This window comes from Xenopus laevis, chromosome 6L, assembly GCF_017654675.1.
Source record: "Xenopus laevis strain J_2021 chromosome 6L, Xenopus_laevis_v10.1, whole genome shotgun sequence".
NCBI lineage: Eukaryota > Metazoa > Chordata > Amphibia > Anura > Pipidae > Xenopus > Xenopus laevis.
The window spans coordinates 134,829,056-134,855,307 of NC_054381.1; the positions used below are offsets into that span (position 1 = coordinate 134,829,056).

At 38.7% G+C, this 26,252-nt stretch overlaps 1 protein-coding gene across 1 annotated transcript; it reads left to right on the forward strand.

Annotated features, from left to right (window-relative positions):
* Positions 1 to 14,928: 14,928 nt before the first annotated feature.
* Positions 14,929 to 24,608, forward strand: ca3.L (carbonic anhydrase III L homeolog). The gene is made up of 7 exons (XM_018268105.2): positions 14,929 to 15,050; positions 15,235 to 15,432; positions 17,066 to 17,184; positions 18,918 to 19,010; positions 21,176 to 21,238; positions 22,834 to 22,989; positions 24,036 to 24,608. Exons 1-7 carry the CDS (start codon positions 15,011 to 15,013, stop codon positions 24,153 to 24,155), a joined length of 789 nt encoding a protein of 262 aa, XP_018123594.1. The 5' UTR covers positions 14,929 to 15,010; the 3' UTR covers positions 24,156 to 24,608.
* Positions 24,609 to 26,252: the final 1,644 nt, after the last annotated feature.

Here is a 26,252-nt window from a genome sequence, read left to right on the forward strand (position 1 = left end):
CAATATGTACAACTCATGATTTACTCCTTATCTCAGACCCTGCTACGGTTTAATAATGGCTCAATGATTATTGTAGGTGAGGGTCATATTTTTACTTATCAGTCATATAATGTTAGATTTGTAGTGTCAAAGGGATAAACGCAGAATGATCTTGCAAAACCAATCAAGCACAAAAAGGACAGGTGGGACTGCCTTTGATTTTTATACATGCAATCATGCCAATAAAGCATTTATGTGATGGTTATTTGGTTGTATTCTTTATGATTAGATCTCTGAAAAGACTGGTGTTAGACGTGAGCATCCAGCAAGGCAAAACCATTTTGGGTTATATATTTTACAACTAGTGTGCAAAAATAAGTATGCAGTGGCCTTTAGTTTAATCCATCTCTAGCCCTATTTTTGCTAGGTATTAGAGGCAAGAATGGAAGCATTTACAGTGATTTTATTGAAGAGGGGTTCTGACTCTGTTTAGATAAAGATAGATACTTTGTGAGTTCCCGTAGAGCACAATTTATGTACATTCTGTGTGCACCTGTGAGAGCCGGGCCAGGCCATCCATGCGCCCTAGGCAACCTGGCCGGTCGCAGCGCGAGCTGGGCATGTGCATGTGCAAATTGGCGTGACCGCATGCGCGGGCTGACATGGCACACACATGCACGAATCGACGTGGTGCACACATGCGCACGAACAATATTGCAAAATGACTGGGAGAGAGAATAGGCAAACAAGGAGAGCAGGGACCGGACATGGGGTAGGCGGCAGAGAAGGTATGTGTCTGGTGCCCCCCCCAGCTTTGCACCCTAGGCACATGTACCTGTATCCTAAAGCCCAGAACAGACTCCCAGGTTCCAGTCATGGCTCATGCTTCTGCCTATAACAGCTACCTTTCAAGTCAGGAGGAGCCCTTTGCTGCTTGGATGCCACTAGAAACCAAGGCAATAGTTTCAGTCTCTGCGGGCCAGTTTCCATGGAATGTTCATAAACTCTAAACTTTTCCAGGTAAAGGCTAAAAATAGTGCAGTCAACAAGGTCTAGTGACATTTACCTACACTGTTTTAGGATAATGCAGTACCTATTCTTTTCTATCCACCTTGGTTTGCTAGTTTTGCTCAGTTCTTGGTTTCCTGCTTTGTGCTTGGACCTGGTACACAAGGTTCTCCTCCAAGATCCCTCATCCCCAGGACATGCCTAATCCAGATAGGGAGCACCACCCTTGACTGGGAATTTCCTTTACACTACTGGACTTTGGTCACAGTTGAACACTAAACATTCTGGTGCTTGATTGTAATGTGATAATTGGTAAAGCCTGTAGCTGCAACATTGAAGGGACTGTGCAGCTGCAGTGTATCAGACAGGTCCATGCCAGCAGTCCTCATTTTGGCCCTGGGAATGGTTAAATAAAGGTGATAAGTCAATGAAGGTGCTTAACACTGTCTGCCATTGCCCGGTAATTTAACACATATTTAGTTTACTAATTTCAGTGATTGAAATGCAAATGCTGAACTGTTAAAATTTGCTACATTCATTGATACATTTCTGTGCAGCATCTGTGGAATATTAGCAGCTATTATCTCAATTTTAACAGCTGTCTTTAATGAAACTCATTGATTCTGCTCGGTAGGGCAAAAGATAATATATGTATTGATTAATGTATCATTAAAAAATAGTGTACAGAGTGGGTTCCCCCCTCTTCCAGAGCTGTTTCAGAAAGACACAAGAAGTTGTAAACTGAAACGTTAAACTTCAATATTAGAAAAATAGTAAAATAGATAGAAAATAAAAAGTAATTGAGAAAAATCTTTATTTCTGGTGAACTGTCTGAAACCAATTGAACTGAAAAAAGTGTTGGAAGGTGAACAACCCCTTTAAATTCAATATATGCCACGGTATCATATGATTGTCTCTTAGCATTTTCAAGTAGTCCGTTTTATTTGAAAGAACCATAAGCCCTTATCTGCCGACTTTATCACTATAGAGTTTTTATCTTTTAATTTTCTCAAAGCTGACCTTTCCTCTCTATTGGATTTTAGATTGTGATGTAATGTGAACAACTCCCTCTCAACTTGTTGGAAGAGCGTAACAAATTTTTTCTCTTGGGTGCACAAGAACCTTCCTGTATAGTTGAATTAAATACTTCCTTTCTTTCTACATTATCATTAATCACTCTTAGTAGGTCATTCAAATATGTTGTAGTTAACATGCCCCCAAAGTAAATATTCATTTGAAATTTACTAGTTTCATTAGCCAAAATATTGTTGTCCTGTGTATCAGCAGCAGCAAAAAATATTTCTTTATGAGTAAACTTCTTTCCTGTGCACCCGAAAGATAATTTGGTTCTAACAACAGGTTAAGAGGGAGTTGATCACATTATCTAAAATCCAATAAAAGAAACAATCTCACTAGAGAGGAAAGGTCGGCTTTGAGAAAATTATAAGATTATGACTTCATAGAGATAAAGTTGGCAGATAAGGGACGGCTTATGGTTGTTTTAAAAAAACTGACTACTTTAAAGAGACCAAGAGACAAGTATGCGACACTGAGGTGTATATGAAATTAAGAAACAATTATGGGAAAGAATATTAAAAAAATGTTCAATAAAGTGGATGAATCTTCAGAAATGTCATGATTTTGACCAATGAGACATCTTAAAGTGGCATATCACATTTGCCCAAACTTCATCTACCTAGGATACACAAGAAAAAGAGACCCCCATCCAACTGCCTGCACAATTATAACAGGAATTGGTTCCTTAAGGAAACCCTTGCGAAATTTATAAATCACCTTTTGCAACCAATAGTTTTGAGATAACCAATTTATCTGAGAGATGCTGAACATATCATAAGCTCTTTGGATAATTTTGAATGTAATTAACTATACAGTTGGGTCACCATTGAAATGGTATCACTTTATTCTTGTATCCCAAATTATTTAGATCTTACAGCAATATCATATCACTTGAAAAATACAGTTCTTACATAGTTTCCATTGAATTCCTTTCGACACATAGGGGCATATTTATCAATGGGCGAATTTTTAATTAAACTTAGAAATCTGAATTCAAAAAGACCAACTGAAATTAAGTTTAAGGTTTTTTTTGGTAGAATAGGTCCGTTTTCGATCGAATAGGTCCGTATTTGGCGAATGTGAATCGCACGAATCGAAGGAAGTGCGCATTCGATCGAATTCGATTCGAAGGTTTCCCCCAAAAAAACGTCAATTTTGTAAAGTCCACCTATTGATTCCAAATAGGTTCTAGGAGGTCCCCCATAGGCTAAAACAGCAATTTGGCAGGTTTTAGATGGTGAATGATCGAAGTTGAATTTTTAAAGAGACATTTCATAATAAATTTCGATATTTGAATTTTCAAATTTTTAAAAAATTCAAATCGAATTTGGACTATTCTGTAGTCGAAGTACACAAAAATTGCTCAAAATTCAAATTTTTTTCCTTTGAAAATTCACCTTGACCTTTGATAAATCTGCCTCTTAATAATTTATCTTTGATAATACATACTTTATCCAATACTCTATTAGAAGTAAATCTAGAGCAGCTGGACTTGATGATTAATCATTGAATATGTTTCATTTCTCATCTGAGCAGCTTCTTCAGTTCACCTGACTGGTACAAGAAGTCCTTGGCATGTAAACCCTTCCAATTATCCATATACCATGACCTGGATGAATGAAAACCTTCATAGACATATTTATTCAACACTGTGGCAAAGATATGGGAGCAAAACCTGCTCCTGCTTTTGCAATTTCATGTATGGGTTGGTGGTAGGAGAATTTTAAATTCGGTTAGAGAAACCTATTTATACCATACATACAATATTATGTCTGCTAAATAGACAATTATTAATTAAATGGTCTTACACTACTTTTGCACTTCTTGCAATCTTTTTTAAGATTTTACTGGCTACATTTAGAGCAATATGTTGAATCTGAAATTCACCCATCACATCTGCTCTGAAATTGAATTTCTAGGTAAAATTTTCTGCCAAAACTAAATGCAATATAGAGAAAATTGTGCATATTAACAGTTTCTGAGACCACATAATATATGTACAAATGTCAGCAATTTTGTGGATGAGACATATTCTCAGAGACCACATGCATTGCCTCAGTATAGTTCAGTAACAGCAATGCAATGGTATATGTTGCAGTACTAACCTTTGGGCCACCTTCAGCAGTTACAGAGCAAACCCTTAAAGTAGAACTAAAGCCTAAAAATTACTATGGCTAAAAATGGCATATGTTATATATATATAATGAACTTCTTGTACCAACCTAAAGTTTCAGCTTGTCAATAGCAGCAATGATCCAGGACTTTAATCTTGTCACAGGGGGTCACCATCTTGGAAAGTGTCTGTGACACTCACATGCTCAGTGGGCTCTGAGCAGCTGTTGAGAAGCTAAGCTTAGGGGTCGTCACTAATTATACAGCAGAAAATGAGGTTCCCCTGTAATATTAGATGATGCTACAGGGCTGATTATTAAATTCTGATGCTAGTTGCACTGGTTTCTGAGCTGCCATGTAGTAATTATCTGTATTAATTACTAATCAGCCTTATATTGTGACATTTCTATTCTATGTGTACTGTATATTGTGAGTGGGTCCCTAAGCTCAGTAAGTGACAGCAGCACAGAGCATGTGCAGTGAATCAGCAGAAAAGAAGATGGGGAGCTACTGGGGCATTTTGGAGACACATAATTTCTCTGCTAAAGGGCTGTGGTTGCCTTGGGCTGGTACAGAAGCCCAACACATAATGTACAGCATTTCTAGCTACTTCTTTAGTTAAGCTTTAGTTCTCCTTTAAGATGGCTGGGACAACTCTTTATTCATTGTCAACACAATTCCTATACTGGTGGCTATTCATTCTCACTGGAGCTTATGGTGCTGAGTTACTTAGGTATGACAAGCTCTTTGAGCACCTTGGATTGGGATTTATGCTTAGCACAGTCTAATGGTCATTCTCGGGTCCCTTTCCCCACCACCTCTTGAGCCCTATTCCCTATGCCTCCGATTTCCTTAAAGATGCCAAGTGGTATGACGGTAGCTGGCGAACGGTTAAAGTAACAAGTGTGCGCATGGTTATGTGGCTTATCTTATTACTCCGTACCTGCATTGGTGGCTACAAGGGAGCTTTGGTTTGCTGTGCTCCTCCTAACTCTCCTGAAAGAGGGCTGGGGGAGATTTTGATTTTGTTGTCACCAGAAATGAATGGGGTAGAATCCCTGCTATATGTTTTTAAGTCTTTAGTCACACATGTTCACGTATTATGTTAGTGGGTCACATTAACTATGTGGGTACTTGGAACACGAAACAATGACGTCAATGATATATACGGTGTAAACATGCCCACTGTTCACGTCATGGATGGTTTGGCGCTTATTTTAGGGTTTAAATTGTCTTGAATTTGTACACAAAGTCCTGAGAATGAGGTTTGCTTTGTGGAGTGTGTGTGTGTGTGTGTATCTCTATATATCTCTATATATCTCTATATATCTCTATATATCTCTATATATATATATATATATCTATCTATATATATATATATATATATATATATATATATATATATATATATTAGTAAAGGGCGAATTTGCACCGTTTCACTTCGCCGAAAAATTCGCGAAATTCGCGAAACGGCGAAAAATTCGCGAAACGGCGCCGGCGCCCATTTTTTCGACGCCGGCGCCCGTTTTTGACGCCGGCGTCCGTTTTTTCTGAAAAAATTTTTTGACACTGGCGAATTTTTTACACGAATTTTCACGGGCATTTTGCGAATTTATTCGCCTGCCGCGAATCGCGCAAATTCGCCGCAAATTCGCGCCTGGCGAATAAATTCACCCATCACTAATATATATATGTATGTTATGGAAAGTCTCATTTCTTATGCAGGAGCTGTTACAGTATAGTTATTATTCAGTGCCTATGCTTCAGTTCCTTACTAAAAGTGTACAAATAAGGTTTTCAAAAGATTTTCTGGAAATCCAAAACTATAAAATCCCCTGGGTGCTGGTCAAAGTCTAGTAATAAATTACTGGCAGAGATATACCTTTGTAGATCCCCTTTCTCACCCAGTCAGAAGTACAGCATGAAACAGTATTTAGCCTTTGATCTGTTTGTCGCTCAGAACCCTATAAATTCTACCATTATAACTTTATCACTTTACTTTAAAATACTGTTTATCCTTTAAAACTAACATTTCTTCTCCTGTATTGTGAAGATGTTGTCATTGCAAATGTTGGTTTGAACTGGGAGTATTTCAAAACAGCTGCAGGCCTGCAGGTTGAGCAACACTGATATCTTGCTGTTGCCATCTTGCCTTACTATGAACTCCTTTCCCCTGTGCAGCCAGCCTCTCATATTAAGAATGGTATAGGAATTATTCTTCGTTTGGTGCTAATTTGTCCATAATTGTAGTCAAAGCTGATTACGAATTCGCCCTGAACCGCAACAAGATTGTGCAGAAAAAAATTGTGCTTTGTTTGAAAAGTATCTTTAAAGAAAAGGCAGCAAATAAACCTGTCGAGAGATCACAGAAGTCAATGGGTAGTGTATCAATCTCCCTGAAACTCAACTGAGGTACGACGTGCTGATCACCAAACAGAAGCTGCTTCTCATGCTCCTGGTGTGCCATGCACTTTTACTCCTTCCTATGTGCCATATACCATCTCTGTGTTTTGCCATTTTTACTTTATCATATTGTCTCCATGTGCCAACACTACATTATGTTCCGCAAACTGCTCATAGTACAGGTCTATAGCCATGATCGAGGCATATCTTCCACTGCAGGGGCACTTCGCCAATGAGGTGACTTGAGACTGTTGCCTCAAATGGCAGCGCCCCACTAGGTACCAGGGGCGGCAAAAATGCCGCTCCTGGTACTTTAAGAGCTGAATTTCTGGTTTTCAAACCGGAAATTTGGCTCTTCTAGCGCAGAGAGTGCAGTTAGGCAGAGATCGCAAAAACTGCTGCTGCCCCAGCGGCGGAGGGGCCAGGATCGCCCCTGTTCCCCTGTGATATGTTACATGCTCCCAGCTCACTCTCTTGGGCTTCTGGGTTACCTTGCATTAGTCTAGGGGGTTCCTATATTAGAATCTGGTGCAGAGCTATGTCTAGACCATTGTTGCATTTAGTATTGGTGTGGTGGCTAAAGCTCTGTGATTTCATGTTGGCTTTACTGGAGAGCCGACAAATGCCTCCATGTATTCTGGATTTCAACTCCTCTCATCACCTGACTATCATATGGCACAAAGGCTTACAGGATTTCTGCTCAGATTTATTAATTTGCCTCCCATAATTTAGATGAAAAATACACCTGTCCATCTAGGATTTAGAAAACAAAAGACTTACAGTAGAATAATGTCTAAAGTTTGAGATAGTTAAGAGCATATTGACTTAAAACTCTTTGGAACAAAAATAGGGGCGATGGTAGAGCAAATATAGTAAGAAAGTGAAAAAGGGACGCGAGGAACACAAAGAAGAAGAAACAAAGGGCAGAAACAAAAATTACACAGTGTCGATATTCTGCCTTTATCTATCAATATAAGCATTACTTTCAAACTGTGGAACACGTTCATTTGGTTACAAATTAGAGGGCATATAAAATGTCTGGTATGGCCTGCCAGTTTCCCTAGACTTTGTCACGTTTGTTTGCTTGTGTCATAAGGAAGGAGACAGAGTGAACTGGCCATTTTAATTCTGAAACACAAAATATTGAGTAGTGCATTGGTTCAGACATCTATGAACTGCCTGGCTCTTCCAGCAAAAATAAACTTCTGTGAGTGAAAATACCACAGTGCATCATGGGGAATTGTGTGCAACATGCTTTTGTGACATAACGGAGGTGCCTAATAATATCTAATATTTTATAAATGTTTGTATATCCACAAGTTAAATAGGCGCATTATGTTTGTGAAATCCAGTGCACGTTGATTTCCCATCATACATGTTTATTTATTTATTCATGTTTATTTATTTATTCTGTGGATTTGCAGAGATAAGCCTCAGCACTGAGGCCAGAATCCCTGGGACCTGTGCCATCTTCCAGAAGCCAATGAGGAAAGAGGGCCATGATTACAGCAAGAATTCCTCTGTATTTATAAGGACCAAGCACATTCTTCCCATTCTTGCTTTAGCATTTTGTCAGTGCTGATCAAAGCCACTTCATTATTGCTAAACTGTTTTTCCACTCATTGGCTCTCGCCAAGATTTTTTAAGCGATTACATGTTAAACTATATATAGGAATAATATTCATGCCTCACATACACAAACAGATGCAGCAATAAAGTTAAGCACAAAAATGCCAGGTTGACTGGGGGTAATGAGGTTTTCAGTTGAGCAAAACCTGTATAATGCTACAGTGCCACTATAACTGCAGAATATTGAGCCACAAAATCTATTTCTTATACACAGCAAATGCGGCATTTGCAGAAATAAATACAGAATCAATAAATATAGGGATTAATGTTATTTAGTTTAGTGACAAAAGGTGTTTTTCCTGGTTTATTTTACATAAATTCCAATTTCTCACTGAGCTGAATTTGGCCCAAATCATCTGTTGCAAAACGGTAGGATATTAGACATATACAGGTAGAGTTATTATCCAGGATGTTTGGGACCTGTGGTTTTCCGGATAAGAGATATTTCCATAATCTGGATCTCCATACCTTAAGTCTACTAAAAAAAGCATTTAATCATTAATTAAACCCAATAGGAATGTTTTGTCTCCAATAAGGATTAATTATATATCGAGTTGGCTACTGTTTTATTATTACAGAGAAAATGGGAATAATTTTTTAAAATTAGACTTCTTTGATGAAAATGGAGTTATAACTGATCACTAGGGATGGGTGAATTTTTTCGCCTTGTTTCGCTGAAAAAATGCCGCCCATAGACTTGTATGGCATCATGCGTCAAAATAAAAAGACGCGCGTCAAAAAAATTTCGCCGCGTGATGCCCATAGACTTTAATGGGCGTCGGCGACATTTCGCTGGCGGCGAATTTTTGGTGAAGCGAAACAGGTCAAATTCGCCCATCCCTACTGATCACAGGTTAATATATTTTATTATACCTGTTATACTTTTATTATACCTATTATACAGGCCTCATATATTTTATTAGCATTAACTCATGTTACAAATAGAACCCACAAAAGGCATGAACTATGAATCTAATGAAAACTGTTGTCACCATTGTTGTCTCCCATGTTTGAGCTTCTAATTTTTTACATTACAATTAAAAAAAATACTTGTGTATTAATCCATTATATTGATAAAGGTTTTGTTTTAATCCCTGTAGTAAAAATGTTGTCGGCCGCACACCACTTACTTGTTAATAGGGCGCATTCAATTCCCTGACCGCCTCCAAGTCAAATAACAACCAAGCTGTATTTAGGGAAGAAGTACACCAACTTGTATCGGCTTAAACCTTTGTCACGTTTTATTGTAGACGTTATAGCACTTCTGTTGTGCTACAACTTCTGCTACAATTTGTGCTTGGTAAACAAACATGGCAGACAAGCAACTGAGCCTTCATTAGATCCATGGTTCATCCTTTGTGGGTTCTATTTGTAACATGATACTACCAAGAGTTAATGCTAATAAAATATATGTGGCCTTTATAATATATATAACTGGTGCTAAGTTGGTGTGTGTCAGTTTGTTTTTATCCCTGGTCATACTGGAAAAATTATTGAAGTCAGTATGGGATATATTTATTAATACTAACTGGGGGTCATTTATCAACACTGAGCAAATGTGCCCATGGGCAGTAACCCATGACAACCAATCAAATAGCTGCATTCATTGTTCTACTTGCAGGTGGCTTTAAAAAGCTAGTCACTGATTGGTTGCCATCGGTAACTGCATATGGGCAAATTTGCCCAGTGTTGATAAATGTGCCCCAGTATGGTAAGTGCTTGTAGTCTCTTGAAGCTGGGGTGATGCCTGTGTTTAACCCTCTCCAGTGTCGGACTGGCCCACCAGGATACCAGGAAACTCCCGGTGGGCCCAGGTGTCTGTGGGTCCTCATGCTGCTAAACATTTGGCCTATTTCATGGCCATACACTATTTCTTTGAGAACAAAGAGGCTAAATAGATGGAATAATAGATTGTAGTATTATAGTATGCAAAGAATAGAGACTAGGAGAATAGAGGTTGAGTGAGGAGAAGAAGAACAATAGTACTGAAAATGGGCCCCTGGTCTAAGGTTATTTGGTGGGCTCCTGGTCTAAGGTTTTTGGGTGGGCCCCTGGTGTCCCAGTCCGACACTGACCCTCTCTCTAATCTTTTGTATGCTGGGGTATAGCAAGTTCCTTTTGTGGAAGAATTATCAGTGATTTAAACTGCTATAGCTCCCCACCATTTATATTGCTCAACTTTAAGCTGGAGCCGAGCCCAATAACTATCCACTGTATTACAACATGGAATTCAGTTTCACCAGTGACTGATAAAATTGCCTATTCTGCACAGTAGCTGAAAATGTCAAACCTGAAATGCACTAAGGTGAATAAGATTCTTATATAAGTGTAGAAATTCTTGAATCACTCAGGTAAATGGTACCATGATCCAGCTGGCCATACTTATAAAGTCTTTATACAGACTGGACTTTCTGTACATGATAGGAACAATTATTTTTAATCATAATCTTAAGTATTCCTTTCTCTCAAGTCCTTGACCCACAATTTAAAAGGATGGTTCACCTTTAAGTTAACTTGTAGTAAGTTATAGAATAGGCAATTCTAAGCAACTTTTTCATTGCCCTTTGTTTTTTAATTTTTAAAAAATTTTTAAACTTTTTATTTAACATTTTGACAGTTAAATGTTGTGTCCATTTGTTCATTACATGTCATATATTTTAGCTGAAAATTATTATTTTTTTCTCAGTGATCCAACCGTTTTTTATATTTACTATAGACTGTAATATATTAAACCAATAAAAAAGAAGGAAAAGAAAGTAAGGTTGGAAGAAGGAGTAGGGTGGGGGGGGGTATAGGACTCTCGCCAGTTTGATTATACGATCGTTACTTAAACATTCTTTATGAACAACCTAACTATCACAATTATGGATCCCAGATAGTAATTTTGTCTTAGTCCCATATTTTTCTATTTATTTCAAGTTGTAGTTCCTGTTTGTTTTGGAAGGTTTTGGGTCTCACGCCAAATTAACCATGGGGTCCAAATTGCATCATAGTTATCCATTTTGTGGTGCATTATTGCAGTTTTTCCATCGAGGACACCCACCAGATTTTCCTTTTAACTTCCAGTAGTGTAGGGATGCCTTTTTCCATTTATACACTATGGTGCATCTGGTAGCTAGACAAATCTGTGAGTATAATTTGAATTCTTTCTTGGTGAGGGAGTTCAATTTGAAGGTGAGTAGAGCTAATCAAGGTTCTGGTCTGACATTTTTCCCTAAGGGCAGAGACACACACTCAGATTCAGGGAGATTAGTTGCCCAGTGACAAATCTCCTCTTCTTCGGGGGACTAATCTCCCCGAACTGCCTCCCCTACCTTCCTGCCTGCTAGAATGTAAATTGCCGGCGGGATAGCACTCGGAGCGCTTCGTTTTCTGAAGTCGCCCGAGAAAACGTAGCTCAGAGATCAGTGGGCATTCCCACCACATATTCAGTTCATCTTCCACGTCTTCGCACCTCTGAAGCAGTTGGGGTTGGAGCCGTAGATTTGATGTAATTTTGCCAGAGTCAAATACCAGTCATAAAGAAGTTTATATGTGTTTTCCTTAACAATTGTGTTGATAGATGCTTTTCTACTGTGGTCGAGTGCAAGTTGCTATCGTTCTTGTTCAGTATTAAGTTTTCGTTCCCATAGTTCCATGTATTTGTTTTTATCTGGAATGGCGTGTGATCTGAGTTTGGCATATATTAGAGAGACTTGTCCCCTGCTGTGAGGGTGCACAAAGATGTGCACAAAGATATTCAAAGAATGTCTTTTTTTAGGGTCTTGCCCATTTGTTTTTGTATAAAATGATTGATTTGTAAGTATTTGTAATGTTTCCAGAGAGGAATAGAATGCTTGTTTCGCAGGTCTTCCCAAGTTATTATGTTGCCAAGTGGGGTCATGCCGTCTATGTCCAAAAGGTCATTGTCCAGCCACCATCTGAAGGATTTCAAGTCTTGGCCTGGGGGAAAGGCTGGGTTATGAAATATTGGAATATATAGAGATGGGTTTGAGCAGATCTCCTCCTTATATTTAAGCATAATTTTGTCCCAAAGATTATTGGTGTTTTTCAGTATTGGGTTTGTGGATGAGGAAGGTGGTCTTCCTGTGTGGTCCATAAGCGAGTTCTAGGAGACATTGGTGCCAGCAGTTGGGCTTCCAAGCAGGGGCGGAACTACCGGGGGAGCAGGGGGTGCAAGCGGGCCAGGGCCCACACCCCCTCAGGGCCCCCCGACAGTCCGTGTGCCGCATATTCCCGGCCAGTTCCGGGTGTACGGAGCGGGGGGGCCCGGCTGCGAGTCCTGCGCCAGGGCCCGTCCCCCTCTAGTTCCGTTTCTGCTTCCAAGGAAACCCATTGGACAGTGTCTGGGGGCAATAGATCTTGACCATTTGAGCCGATTTCCAATAAGATGAAGATTGTGAAAATTGAGTCCTCCCTGTGGAATGGATTGCATAAGAATCACTTTATTTACCCTGGGGTGTTTATTATTCCAGAAGAATATGAACATTTCTTTTTGTAGCGTTTTTATATCTAAATTATTTATTTGCATAGGGTGCGTACGGAATAGGTACAAAATCCTGGGGACTATTACCATTTTTATAGAGTATAGTCTTCCTAGCCATGAGATTGTTTTTTTTTTTTGCCAGGAGCGGAATGTTGAAGTGTGTTTTTTGATCATCGGGAGGTAGTTTTGAGAGTGCTTGTCTGTTATTTTCGGTGTTAAGAGGATTCGTAGATATTTTAGGGGTTTTTCCTGCCATTTAAATGTAAAATTTAGTTCTAAAAGTTTCTGAATAGGTTTATTTTTTAATATTTTTTTAAAATATTTGCCACCTTCTTCTAACCCTTTCCAGCTTTCAGATGGGAGTCACTGACCCCATCTAAAAAACAAATGCTCTGTAAGGCTACAAATGTATTGTTATTGCTACTTCTTATTACTTATTCATATTCAGTCTCTTATTCAAACCAGTGCATGGTTGCTAGGGTAATTTAAACCCTAGCAACCAGATGGTGGAAACTGCAAAATAGAGAGCTGCAGAATAAAAAGTTAAATAACTCAAAAATCACAAACAATAACAAAAACCAATTGCAAATTGTCTCAGAATATCACTAACGACATCATGCCAAAAGGTGAACAACCCTCTGTAACGCTTTCTTTTAAGAGCCTTCAGTTTTATTTGTTTTGACTCATGATGGCTGTTTATTTAATTCTGTGGGTCTGTGAACTTTCTCATGATATGCAATATAAAAATGAATGTCTCTCTCTTTCTGGCATGGACCTTATAAAGGTGCAGAATAGAGTTTATGTACAATTCAGGCAGCAGTGGTGACTAGTGCAGTACATTATCCTGAAGTATCACTTTATTAGGTTTCGGCAGTAAAGCCAGTAGCAAATTGCTATTCCTGTATTTCAGACAGCTGCTATTAAAGCTGAAGGCATCCTGGGACCATAGCACAAACCCACATGATGTGTGCATGCTTGATTTGAGTACCAGTTTGGCAGCATGAGTTTAATAGTTAGAATCCTGCTCCAAAGCTCCTCTTTACAGAATCAATTTGTGTGATTATTTTCAGAAAAGAAAACACCATGTGGTTTAACTCACCAAACATAGCAATGGCTTTGCTTTCTGAATCATCCCTGTAGAAAGCCGAGGTGCCAGCATGAATGGAGCATTACTTCACTATCATTGGAGCGCAAGCCAGGTCACTGCATAGCCCAATTTATTGCACACCAGATTATCATATATCCATATGCAAGAGTCTCTTTTAGCCAAAAGGGATACTATACTTTTTCTACACTGCAACAATTTTATTAACACTCAATAACTAGAACAGAATGTCTGTGTATCTGAGCACTCCCAAAATCCTCCAAAATATAGGCAGGTAAAAACTGATCTATTGATGATAGATCTAAGATAGACAGAAAGACAGATGTTTGATCAATAGAAAGATTATAGAAGATAAATAGGTAGATATATACGATAAATAGATAGACGATAGCTAGATCTAAGATAGATAGATAGACAGACAAATATCTGTTAGCTTGATAGATAGATGATAGATAAATAGATAGATAGATAGATAGATAGATAGATAGATGATAGAACATAAATATGTAGATAGATATAAGATAGATAGATCTAATATAGATAGATAAACAGAAAGAAAGATAGATCTCTATACGTCATCTATCTATCTATCTATCTATCTTTCATCTATTTATCTATGTATGCTGGTCCAGTTGAGTATACTGTGAACTGTATTTTCAGCATATCCTAGTGACTTAAAGGACATTTATTTTTAAATATTTCTATGTATGAAATAATGATAAAAGAGATTAGTGGTGCACATAGCTGCTTCCTAGCAGCTCCATCTTTAAAAAGGCTACCAACTCATTTTTTTATACATAAACTCTTTCCCACTGGAATATTAGATATGGGGAAGCCCTAACCATATACTCACAGAACATTTAAAATATTAGGAGCTGGGATTCACATTTTTCATCACAGAGATATGAGAGCTTGTGTCAGTGATCCAGCTCATACGGACTGTTGTCATTTGCTTGTGATCAGATTAAGTATATTATTTCTGCTCTTACTAAACCCTTAAAAGCCTCCTAATACTTTAAGCAGTTTCCCAAAGGAGAGGACTTGATAGTCAAAATATTTTTCTCACTGCCTCATTCTCCACCCTTAATGAAGGCAGGACTCCAAGTAATCTCTGCTACTGGAGGCTAAAAGGTGTGTATAAAATCCCCCAATTAAGTCATGCGTTCACAGTCTGTTTGATAGTAAAGTCGAAAGAAAACAAACTAATAGAAATGTCTCGCAGACATGATTGGGGATATGCCAGTCACAATGGTAAGTACAATACAGTGTGCCATATAAAATAAAATAAAAAAGTCCATGCATGTGGACAGTGATATCAGAATTGCTTGGTTTGATGCTTTTTGCTTAATATATTTTGCCTTATTGGAAGTATTAGCCATCTTTTTCAATTATGAATGTTGTTTACAGTATTTGTATTTGTGATCTCATTTTTTAGGGCCTGATACATGGGCAGAATTTTTCCCTGCTGCAAAAGGAGATCATCAATCCCCTATTGAACTCCATACCAGATATATAAAACATGACCCTACCCTGAAGCCATGGACTTCCACCTATCATCCTTCAACATCACTGACAGTGGTCAACGATGGAACCACGTGTAGAGTGGTATTTGATGATTCTACTGACAAATCAGGTGACCTCTAAACATTTGTTAATGGTGCACTCCCCACACTAATCCCTAAGTGGGTACAAGCTTGTTTCCCACTATATATATATATATATATATATATATATATATATATATATATATATATATATATATATATATATATAAATATATATATATATATTTATTTTTTGTAATATATATGCATGAATACATATAATCATAGAGAACCTCTGTATACAACATCAATCCTAATCCAGAAGTTAAAGGGGTTGTTCAACTTTGAGTTAACTTTTAGTATGACATAGAGAGCAATATTCTGAGACAACTTGCAAATGTTTTTCATTTTTTACTTTTTGTGGTTTTTGAGTTATTTCGCTTTTTATTCTGCAGTTCTTCAGTTTGCAATTGCAGCAATCTGGTTGCTAGGGTCCAAATTACCGTTGCAATCATGAACTGATTTGAATAAGAGACAGGAATATTAGTTTTAGAAACATTAGTTGTGTCTTCTCTGACCTGATGCATAATATAATACTTGCTAAGAGAATAAATGAATGGGCACTGTGAAATGACATAATACCTCTTGTGCTTTCTTTTACAAAGCAGGATCCTATCCAAAACCAACTGTCATTGTGCAATATTGTTTCCTTAAAGGAGAATTAAACCCTAAAATTAATATAGCTAAAATTACCATGTTTTACATACTGAACTTATTGCACCAGCCTAAAGTTTCAGCTTGTCAATAGCAGCAATGATCCAGGACTTCAAACTTGTCACAGGGGGTCACCATCTTGGAAAGTGTCTGTGACACTCACATGCTCAGTGGGCTTTGAGCAGCTGTTGAGAAGCTAAGCTTAGGGGCAGCGATGGACTGGGGGGCCCACCAGGGTTGCAGTTTCAGGGCCACCCTCCGGACCCCACCCCTGCACTACGCGTGTGCGCTTGAGCAGAAACGCGTGTGAGTGGAAATGCGTGTGCGTGGGATAGGAAGCGTGTGCATGCTTGGAAGAAGAAAAGCAGCACAGGGTGCGGATCTGGGCTTGCTTGGCCCACAAGAGCCAGTCCGACCCTTGTTAGGGGTCGTCACAAATTATCAAGCAGAAAATTATGTTGGCTAAGCCTATAAACTGATGCTACAAGGCTTAAATTCTAATGCTAGTTGCACTGGTTTCTGTGCTGCCATGTAGTAATTATCTGTATTAATTACTAATCAGCCTTATATTGTGACATTTCTATTCTATGTGTACTGTATATTGTGAGTGGATCCCTAAGCTCAGTAAGTGACAGCAGCACAGAGCATGTGCAGTGAATCAGCAGAAAAGAAGATGGGGAGCTACTGGGGCATCTTTGGAGACACAGATCTTTACTGCTAAAGGGATGTGGTTGCCTTGGACTGGTACAGAAGCCCAAAACATAATGTACAACTTTTCTAGCTACTTCTTTAGTTAAGCTTAAGTTCTCCTTTAAATAAGGCATTTGATGTAGTGTCAAGAATAAGTATTTTCCATTGTATTATGCACCTCTAAAATGGAATGTGACATTAAATATTAGATTTTGTGCTGCTCTGACTAGAATGCTAGCACCACTCAATCATGTCATCAAACGTTACATTGTGATTCCTTGATTCAGCAGTAAAATAATTATTTCTCTTCTTTGGCAGTTGTTAAAGATGGTCCCCTGAATGGAAGTTACAGACTCCGACAGCTCCAGTTTCACTGGGGTTCCTCTGATGACCATGGATCTGAGCATGTAATTGATGGATTCAGATATGCAGGAGAGGTAATTCACAAATCACTGTCCATTAGAAGTTAACAAACTGGAACTCATAATTTAACTGTGTTTTGATATAAAAACAAAAGTTCTTTTTTCGTGTGTGTGTGCACCTCTCAGGACCGTAATTCGGTGAGAATATATGTCCTGTAGCAACAGAATGGGCCCTTGGTGCTAAAAGCATCCAAAAAGTATATATGTAGTGATGGGCGAATTTCTCCTGTTTCACTTTGTGAAACGTGAATTTTGACGCCGGCGTCCAAATATTTTAGACGCCGGCGACAATTCTGACGCTGGCGATAATTCTGATGCCCATTAAAGTCAATGGGCGCCTAGAATTGTCGCCAGTGTCAGAATTGTCGACGGCATCAATTTTCCGAATTTATTCACCGGAGGTGAAACGCGGAAATTTGGCACAAATTCGCACCTAGCGAATAAATTTGCCCATCACTAGATATGCTAGGAATGACCCAGTTGAGTACAGGTATGGGACCTGTTATTCGGAAACCTGTTATCTGGAAAGCTTTTAATTACAGAAAGGTTGTCTCCCATCGACTTAATTTTATCCATATAATCCACATTTTTAAAAATTATTCCCTTTTTCTCTGTGATAATAAAACAGTACCTTTTTCTTGATCCCAACTAAGATATAATTAATCCTATTTGGAAGCAAAACCAGCCTATTGGGTTTATTTAATATTTACATGATTTTCTACCTGACTTAAGGTATGAAGATCCAAATTATGGAAACATCCGTTATCTGGAAAACCCCAGGTCCCAAGCATTCTGGATAACAGGTCCCATACCTGTTTCACATCATGGTATGCTGGTCATTGTGGATGAAACCACATGCGACTCTATATGATTCTATAGGTGTTATGTAATAGCAGACACTGCCTTTCACACAGCTGAACATTTAATGCCCCCTGCTGACTAGTTACTATGGGTTACTTGAGAAACGTTGCCCCCTTATGTCCCCACTTTTGGCCAAGTAGACAGTTGTCAACAAAGCAAATTTAGTAATATCCTTAAAGGGATACTGTCATGGGAAGACATGCTTTTTTCAAAACGCCTCAGTTAATAGTGCTACTCCAGCAGAATTCTGCACTGAAATCCATTTCTCAAAAGAGCAAACAGATTTTTTTTATATTCAATTTTGGAATCTGACATGGGGCTAGATATTTTGTCAGTTTCCCAGCTGCCCCAGGCACAGACTTGTGCCTGCACTTGAGGATGGAATTACTTTCTGGCAGGCTGTTATTTATCCTACTTAATGTAACTGACTCAGTCTCAGTGGGACTTGGCTTTTACTATTGAGTGCTGTTCTTAGATCTTCCAGAGAGCTGTTATCTTGTGTTAAGGAGCTATCTGTTTACCTTCCCATTGTTCTGTTGTTAGGCTGCTGATGGGGAAAGGGAGGGAGGTGATATCACTCCAATTTGCAGTACAGCAGTAAAGAGTGATTGAAGTTTATCAGAGCACAAGTCACATGACTGAGGGCAGCTGGGAAATTGACAATATGTCTAGCCCCATGTCAGATTTCAAAATTGAATATGACAAAATCTGTTTGGATTTCAGTGCAGAAGTCTGCACTATTAACTGATGCGTTTTGAAAAAAACATGTTTTCCCATGACAGTATCCCTTAAAGTATCTGTTATATCATAATGTGAGCACTTGCCCCATTTATTCTTATTTGTTCCAAATATTGTTTAAGCATTTTACACCGTTACCTTTCTTTAAGATGCACTTTATTCATTGGAATTCAAAATACGACAACATAACAGAAGCAAAGAAGCATCCCGATGGTGTGGCCATAATAGCCGTGTTTTTAAAGGTAAGAGTAATGTTTTTTGGGGGGACAGTTAGTCACCTCTAAAAAGTAATTCATGAACTTTCTGTATCTGTGTTTTACCACCATTGGCAAGGTTATAAAGCTTACTTTTTATTACTCATTTTTCTATTCAGACCCTCCCTGTTCATATTCCATTCTGTTCATATTCTTGGGTAATATGGACCCTAGCAACCAGATTGCTGAAATTGCAAACTGGAGAGCTGCTGAACAAAAAGCTAAATAAATAAAAAAAAAACACAAATAAAAAATAAAAGCCAATTGCAAATCGTCTCAGAATATCACTCTCTACACCATACTAAAATTTAACTTAAAGGTGAAAAAACCCCTTTAATAAATCATACTCATAATGTAGTGCTTGGCCTGAAATAAAAGTCAAAATCCAAGCCACTGGCATTTTTTTTTAATTTAAAAGCCTCAGTGGAGCATGCAGCTAAAAATAGCCAACCACATGCTTGGGGTATCCTAGTGCTAGAATTTTCTCTTTAACATTCTAACCCAGATCTATTCCTCTGGCAGGCAGTTGCAAATAGAAACTTACGTGCTAGTTCAAGTAACCCCATGGTTCATGTTGGGAAATGACTGGGGCCTAACTATGAGTGGAGAGATTTGGGGAGGGGATACCTGGGTAATTACATAGGCCTGAACATTAAACCAAGGGTAACAGGCCTTTGCACTTTACTGCAACATTTGGGGCTGTCACTCTATACATATTGATGGTAAGTTAAATTTCCTACAAGCTCTTATTTCTTATGGTGGTCATAGGGACCTGACTGCTAAAGAGAGTCTATATCTCAGTGCAGGACACACTGCTGCTAATCACTGATTGGTTGCCATGGATTACTGCCCTGGTGCAAATTTGCCCTGTGTTTATAAATGACCCACATTTACTGCAAATCAAACAAATGTATGTATATTTTTATTTCTATAGCGCTCCTAGAGGGCAAACCAATAAATAAGTAGTAACAAACAAGGGTTCACTGCATTAATAAGTAACAATAAGTGTATTATTATTTTGGAGCGATCCGACGCGCTGCGCAAAAACGCAGGTGTCAAATAAGGTAAGTAAATGCATTGTCCGATGAAGTCGCAGCTTTGATCCGCCGCAACATGTTGCTGTGTCTGCATCCGACAGTCGTGTCGTCACAGATCAACGCTGCGACTTCATCCGACAATGCATTTACTTACCTTATTTCCGTTGCATCTGATTTGACGCCGGCGTTTTTGCTCAGCGCGTCGGATCGATCCAAAATCGTCCATGTAGTCCTACTCTAAGTGCTCAGTGTCAAGGAGACAAAAGGATTGAGGACCCTACCCCATGGGACTTACAGTCTAAATGTAATTTATATATTTGAAAGATCCATATTCATTCTTTCTAAGTATTTTTCTTTCACTGGCACCTCCCATAATCCATGTTTCATACTATGTATAAACATGTATGTATGTTTTTATTTATATAATGCTACTTATGTGCACAGCACTGACCAGCAGACCAATAAAATAATAGAAGAAACAAGAGACTATTACAATAATATATACAAATAATGACATACAGTAGTACAGTGGAGTGGAGTTGCATTAAAGATGCCCCAGAGCTAAAAGACACAAGGATGAAGGTCCCTGCCCCACAGTCCTATAAATGTTCAGATTAATGTTTAGATTCCTGTGGTTGGTGCACACTGTGCTACTGAACATAACACAAGCCTGGGCCTGGGCTGCAAAACCTTTACTCCAGTCTCTTGATTGACTGTTTTCATGTATAAGTAAAAAATGTTGAAATAATGATTATAATGATGGATACCATTTCCAAGCATTTAAACACTGGAGATAAAAAGTGGTGTAATTTGTGCTTTATGTATGGTCACTGTGAGAGTGTGTAAATATGCTGCAGATGGTACTATCAAAATACAATTTTAAAACAGATATGCTTATGTTTGTTTACTTCTAGATACTTACTATGAACACAGGTGTTGGGTTGGGACTGCTGGTACATATGATTGTTACCACTTTCCAGCCCGTGAATGTATGTAGAGACAGCTGTATATGTTGATCACAAGATGATTTTAATTTGTCGATTAAAAGTCTGGAACATAATGATAATATAACTTTTATAATGATAATACGTAAAATTCTGCATATATTAAATACAGATTGGGAAAGCCAAACCCCTTTTGAAGTTGGTTCTAGAAGCACTGGATTGCATCAAGAACAAGGTAATTGTTAAAAAACGAAACCACAATTTATGATTACATGTGACATTATGATTATATTGTCTTACATCACTTTGCAAACTCAAAGGAAAACACGTAAAAAAAGAAACCACAAAATAAAATAGAACGAGTATTTGTTAACCAAACATTAGAGTCACCTAATTTTTTTCCACAGAATTGTGCCTGGTACAAGGGAAAACCTTTGTTTCACAGTCTTGTCTTGTGTTATTTCTATATGAGGCTATGAGTAAACTTAGGTAGTTGTCCTACCTACTTATTATAGTGTCCACAATTCCATGATTCCAAACTTGTCATCTTATTGCTAGGCAATGTCCCTTATGGCTTCTTGTTCAAGCATCATACCTCAATAGAAAGACTATGGGACAAGCTTTTGACCAGCCTGCTGCAGAAACAATTGCATATTAGTCCAGGTTGTATATATATATATATATATATATATATATATATATATATATATATATATATTTCTTATACAGAGAAGAAACTGAGACATAAAAATGCAGAAAAAAACAAGACTTTGCCTTTAATTATTCACACAAAACACATTAAAGGAGAATTTAACCCTTTAACAAAAAACCTGTACCCCCACCCCACATAGACCCCCCCTCCCTCCCAGCCTAACTGCCCCCGGGAATGCCCCATACTCTATACTTACCCCTCGGCGCAGATTCTGGTATCGGAGTTCCACGCATCCATCTTCCAGGTCTTCGTGTCTTCTTCAGGCGCATCGGCAATTTTCGTGAGTTTCGGTGCATGCACAGTTGTCCGAAACCAGTTTCCCAGTCAGCTTACCGAAGACCTGGAAGATGGCTGCGGGGAACTCCGCTGCCTGAATCTGTGCTGATGGGTAAGTATAAAGTATGGGGCATTTCCCTGGGGGGGGCAGTTAGGCTGGGGGGAGGAGGGAGGGGGGTCTACATAGAGTGCGGGGTATGGGTTTTTTGTTAAAGGGATGAATTCTCCTTTAACAGGGTACTTATCTTCATATTGTATTAAAATAAAGAACAGTCTCTCTCGCAGATGAGATTGTATTCTTTCTGACTACCCCAGGGCCCCTCCCAAAGTCTGGACCACCACAAGGTTAGCACCCTGTTACTCTCTGTTCACAGATCACTTCTATATATCAGCCAGGCCACACAGCCTACTTTCAAGTCAGCTTCATGGCAGGACCTTCCTGAACACTGCCTCTCTCCAGACACAGGCCCCTTGGCCCTCTCCATCTCTCACTCTCAGAAACAGCCTCTATCTCACGCTCCATGGGTCCCATGGTTCTCTCTCAGGCTTCCTCTTATTCACCAGGAAGAGCCATAGGTGTGGGAGCACACCACTTTTACAGGCAATAGTCAGTCTGGCCTCAGCTGTCATGTCTATCTGGTTGCAAGGGAAGATCAGTCCCATTTCCGCCAGGAAAAACTTTGCATCCCAATAATGTAACTTAAATGCACACGTCCCTGTACATATGCATTTTCTAAACACACTCTCACATAATTAATATGATTTAAAGGTTATGAGACTGCTTATACTGAAACATGTCTTATATTGAAGAAAATACTGATGTGATCTTTGCATATATTTAGGGAAAGAAGGCTCATTTTACAGACTTTGATCCTACAATTTTGTTTCCTTCCTCTCGGGATTACTGGACATATCAAGGCTCATTTACAACCCCACCTTGTGAAGAATGTGTTACTTGGCTGCTCCTGACAGAACCCATTACTGTCAGCCCAGAGCAGGTAAATTAGTTGTGGTTCTTTGTAATAAACTGTGGTTCCGTGTTTTAAACCCCGGCTAAGAATCGAATCTACAGTCTTGTAATGGAGCACTTGAGTGGTGTTTAACAAAGGGATCAGACATTCTCATGTAGAGTAGAGACCGATACTGCTAGGAACATATTTCAATATATCTAATATCCAATGTCCTATATATTCCCCCACCCATTCTTAGAAAAAAAACATAAACTAGTTTAAGAACTTATTAATAAACACTATATATGGTCCCTTGAATGTGTTATCACACAGCCCCTCGGACTTGACATAAGTTGCAAGATTTGCATAGTATCCAATAACCCTTAGTGGTGTGCTCTGTTATATGGTCTGATTTGAAAGCATGCAATTAGTTACTATGGGTTACAAGATGTGGAATTTGTAGGCATTTCTTTATCCTTTATATGTCTATACAGTTTGGGAACCCCTCTTAATTTGAGTTTTGTTTATCATTGGCTGAGCTTTCAAAGTAGAAACTTCCATTTAATATATAACAAGCCTTATGGAAACAGTAGTATTTCAGCAGTGACAAAGTTTATTGGATTAACAGAAAATATACAATATGCATCATAACAAAATTAGACAGGTGCATAAATTTGGGCACCCCAACAGAGATATTACATCAATACTTAGTTGAGCTCCTTTTGCAAATGTAACAGCCTCTAGACGCCTCCTATAGCCTTTCATGTCTGGATTCTGGATGTGGGTATTTTTAACCATTTGTCCATACAAAATCTCTCCAGTTCAGTTAAATTTGATGGCTGCCGAGCAAGGACAGTCTGCTTCAAATCATCCCATAGATTTTCTATGATATTCAAGTCGGGGGACTGTGACAACCATTCCAGAATATTGTACTTCTCCCTCTGCATAAATGCCTTTGTAGACTTCGAAGTGTGTTTAGGGTCATTGTCTTGTTGGAATATATATGGAGTAAATTATTATGCAGGCTGAGAGGGGTTCCCAAACTTTTTCATATGACTGTATATCTTCATGATCTCTCCTATGCCTTTTGCTAGATGGAAAAATTCCGGAGTGTTTACTCAACTATAGAAGGTGAAATTGAGTGCCATATGGTGGACAACTTTCGCCCTCCACAGCCTCTGAAAGGAAGAGAAGTCAGAGCGTCATTTGATTAATCCTGTTATTTGCATCCAGTAAACACCTGTAATGATGAACATTGTCACTGTACTTGCAGAACTTGTTCAACCTCATATTTAATCATGTAAAGAGTTGATTTTTGCAGGGATATTGGCTTCATTCCCACATATTCCAGCCTCCTGAATATTACCATAAGAGTAAATTTAATTTGTCCTTTCTTTTAGTTTAAAGTGTTTGTCACTGCTTCATAAAACCCAATCCAAGAGCAGTTATCAACCATCCTTAATAACTGTCTGGAATATGAACAGAGGCCAAGAATAGATTTGAGTACAATGGATACATAAGGACATTCAAGGTTTATTTCTTGGTTTAGCTAGAAATAGACCAACTGTGAGAAAATAACAGCTATATAAATCTTAGTGAAATGGTCTAAGCACGTCTGAGATCTAGACATTTCTTTATATAGCAGAATAAAATTATTTGTATCCTTATGCACACTGTTTGTCAATGATTTCTTCAGACTGTTATCTCTTACAAGTACAGGTATGAGAACTGTTATCCGTAAAGCTTCTAGTTATGGGAAGTTCCCATAGTCAAAATAATTCCAATGTTTTAAAAATGATTTCCAGTTTCTCTGTAAAAATAAAATAGAATATTGTACTTTACTAAGACTTTAGCAAGATATAAATAATCCTCAGTGGAGGCAAAACAATCCTGTTCGGTTTAATTAATGTTGAAATAATTTTTTAGTAGACTTGAGATATGGGGGCAGATTCACTAACCAGCGTAAAGTCACCAGCAACCACTTCGCACCCAACGCTACACTTTGCCAGGTGAAAATTTGCTCAGACAACGCTAATTTACTAATATACGGAGTTTCGTCGTTGCCGCTGAACGCTGGCGACTTTTCTCTAGCGTTACTTGGGCAATGCGAGCAATTGAGAGCGTAGATGTGCTAGCGTTCATTTCTGCCTAGCGCAAATTCGCTACAGGTCTTGCGCTCAGGTTAATTTGCATACGGCAAATAAAGTTGAATGGACGTCTTTATGTTATATGTTGCAGCAAATACATTACATGTCCACTGTTAATTACACATGTCCAGGGAACCTTAATAAATACATTAGAGTTGTTATAATGCCCTACACATGAGCCCACTGTATATGTTCCATATGTTAGAAAATGTATGGGGGAAACCGCTTACCCAAAAAAGTTTTTCAGGACTTTTGCAGGCCAGTGTTTTTTGAACTTTGATGCTTTTTCCACTCACAGAATATGATGTAAGTAACAGAAGATTAAGGAAGATCTATTCACTCCAGTTCACTTCGCCTGGTCTGAGCTGGCGAAGGCAAGTCTGGCGAAAGAGGTAACGTTCAGTAAAATCTGCATTTTAGTGAATTTGTGGAGTAAAGTCCATTCGCCAGATCAAATTGTCGCCTGGCGATAGAGTGCGAATGAGCACTAGCGCCTATCTCTTTCACTGTAACCGTTAGTAACGCTGGCGAATTGACGCTAGCATTTGCCACTCCACCCTTTAGTAAATCTGCCCCATGGTGTACAAATTACGGAAAGACCCCATGTCCAGAACCCCAGGTCCTGAGCATTGAGTAGACCTTGTATATAACTATACAGTATGGCCACAATGAGTGCTGATCTTCTCCCAGCTCTCCCATGTCTGTGCAAGTCAATGCTGCTATCTCAGCTGTTTTGACAATAAAGAAAGTTGGGGAGGCTTAGCACTTACCATGAATAAGTTGGTGGGGAGAATAATTATACAGTATATCAGGGAGTGGAAGAGGCACCATGGTAGTGAGGAAACAGGACAGTGGTATTACTGGGGTGCTTGAGCATGAAAGGCAGCTTGCTGGGAATTAACCAATATCACTATAAGTATCTGGAGGAAAAACTGGTCAAATGTCTGACACGGAGAGGGCATGAACATACATGGGCAGAGAAAACTGTAGGGAAGATGAGACTGCAGGTGGTGGGATTTGTGTACGATTGTGGAAGAACTGTCAGGGGAGTTAGTTGAATGGGATTGGTTCATAGCATGTAATTAAATTGAGGATCTGGTTTCATAAGTTTTAAAGTTTTACTTTTTTTTTTGAAAGTAATATTTTGCCATGGATCTACAACTG

Bases quoted from the DNA above. Each gene is read 5' to 3' on its own strand.
- ca3.L (XM_018268105.2), top strand. From the start codon at position 15,011: ATGTCTCGCAGACATGATTGGGGATATGCCAGTCACAATG. The intron at 19,011-21,175 runs GTAAGAGTAATG...TATTAAATACAG, and splicing joins TAATAGCCGTGTTTTTAAAG to ATTGGGAAAGCCAAACCCCT. The intron at 21,239-22,833 runs GTAATTGTTAAA...GCATATATTTAG, and splicing joins TGGATTGCATCAAGAACAAG to GGAAAGAAGGCTCATTTTAC.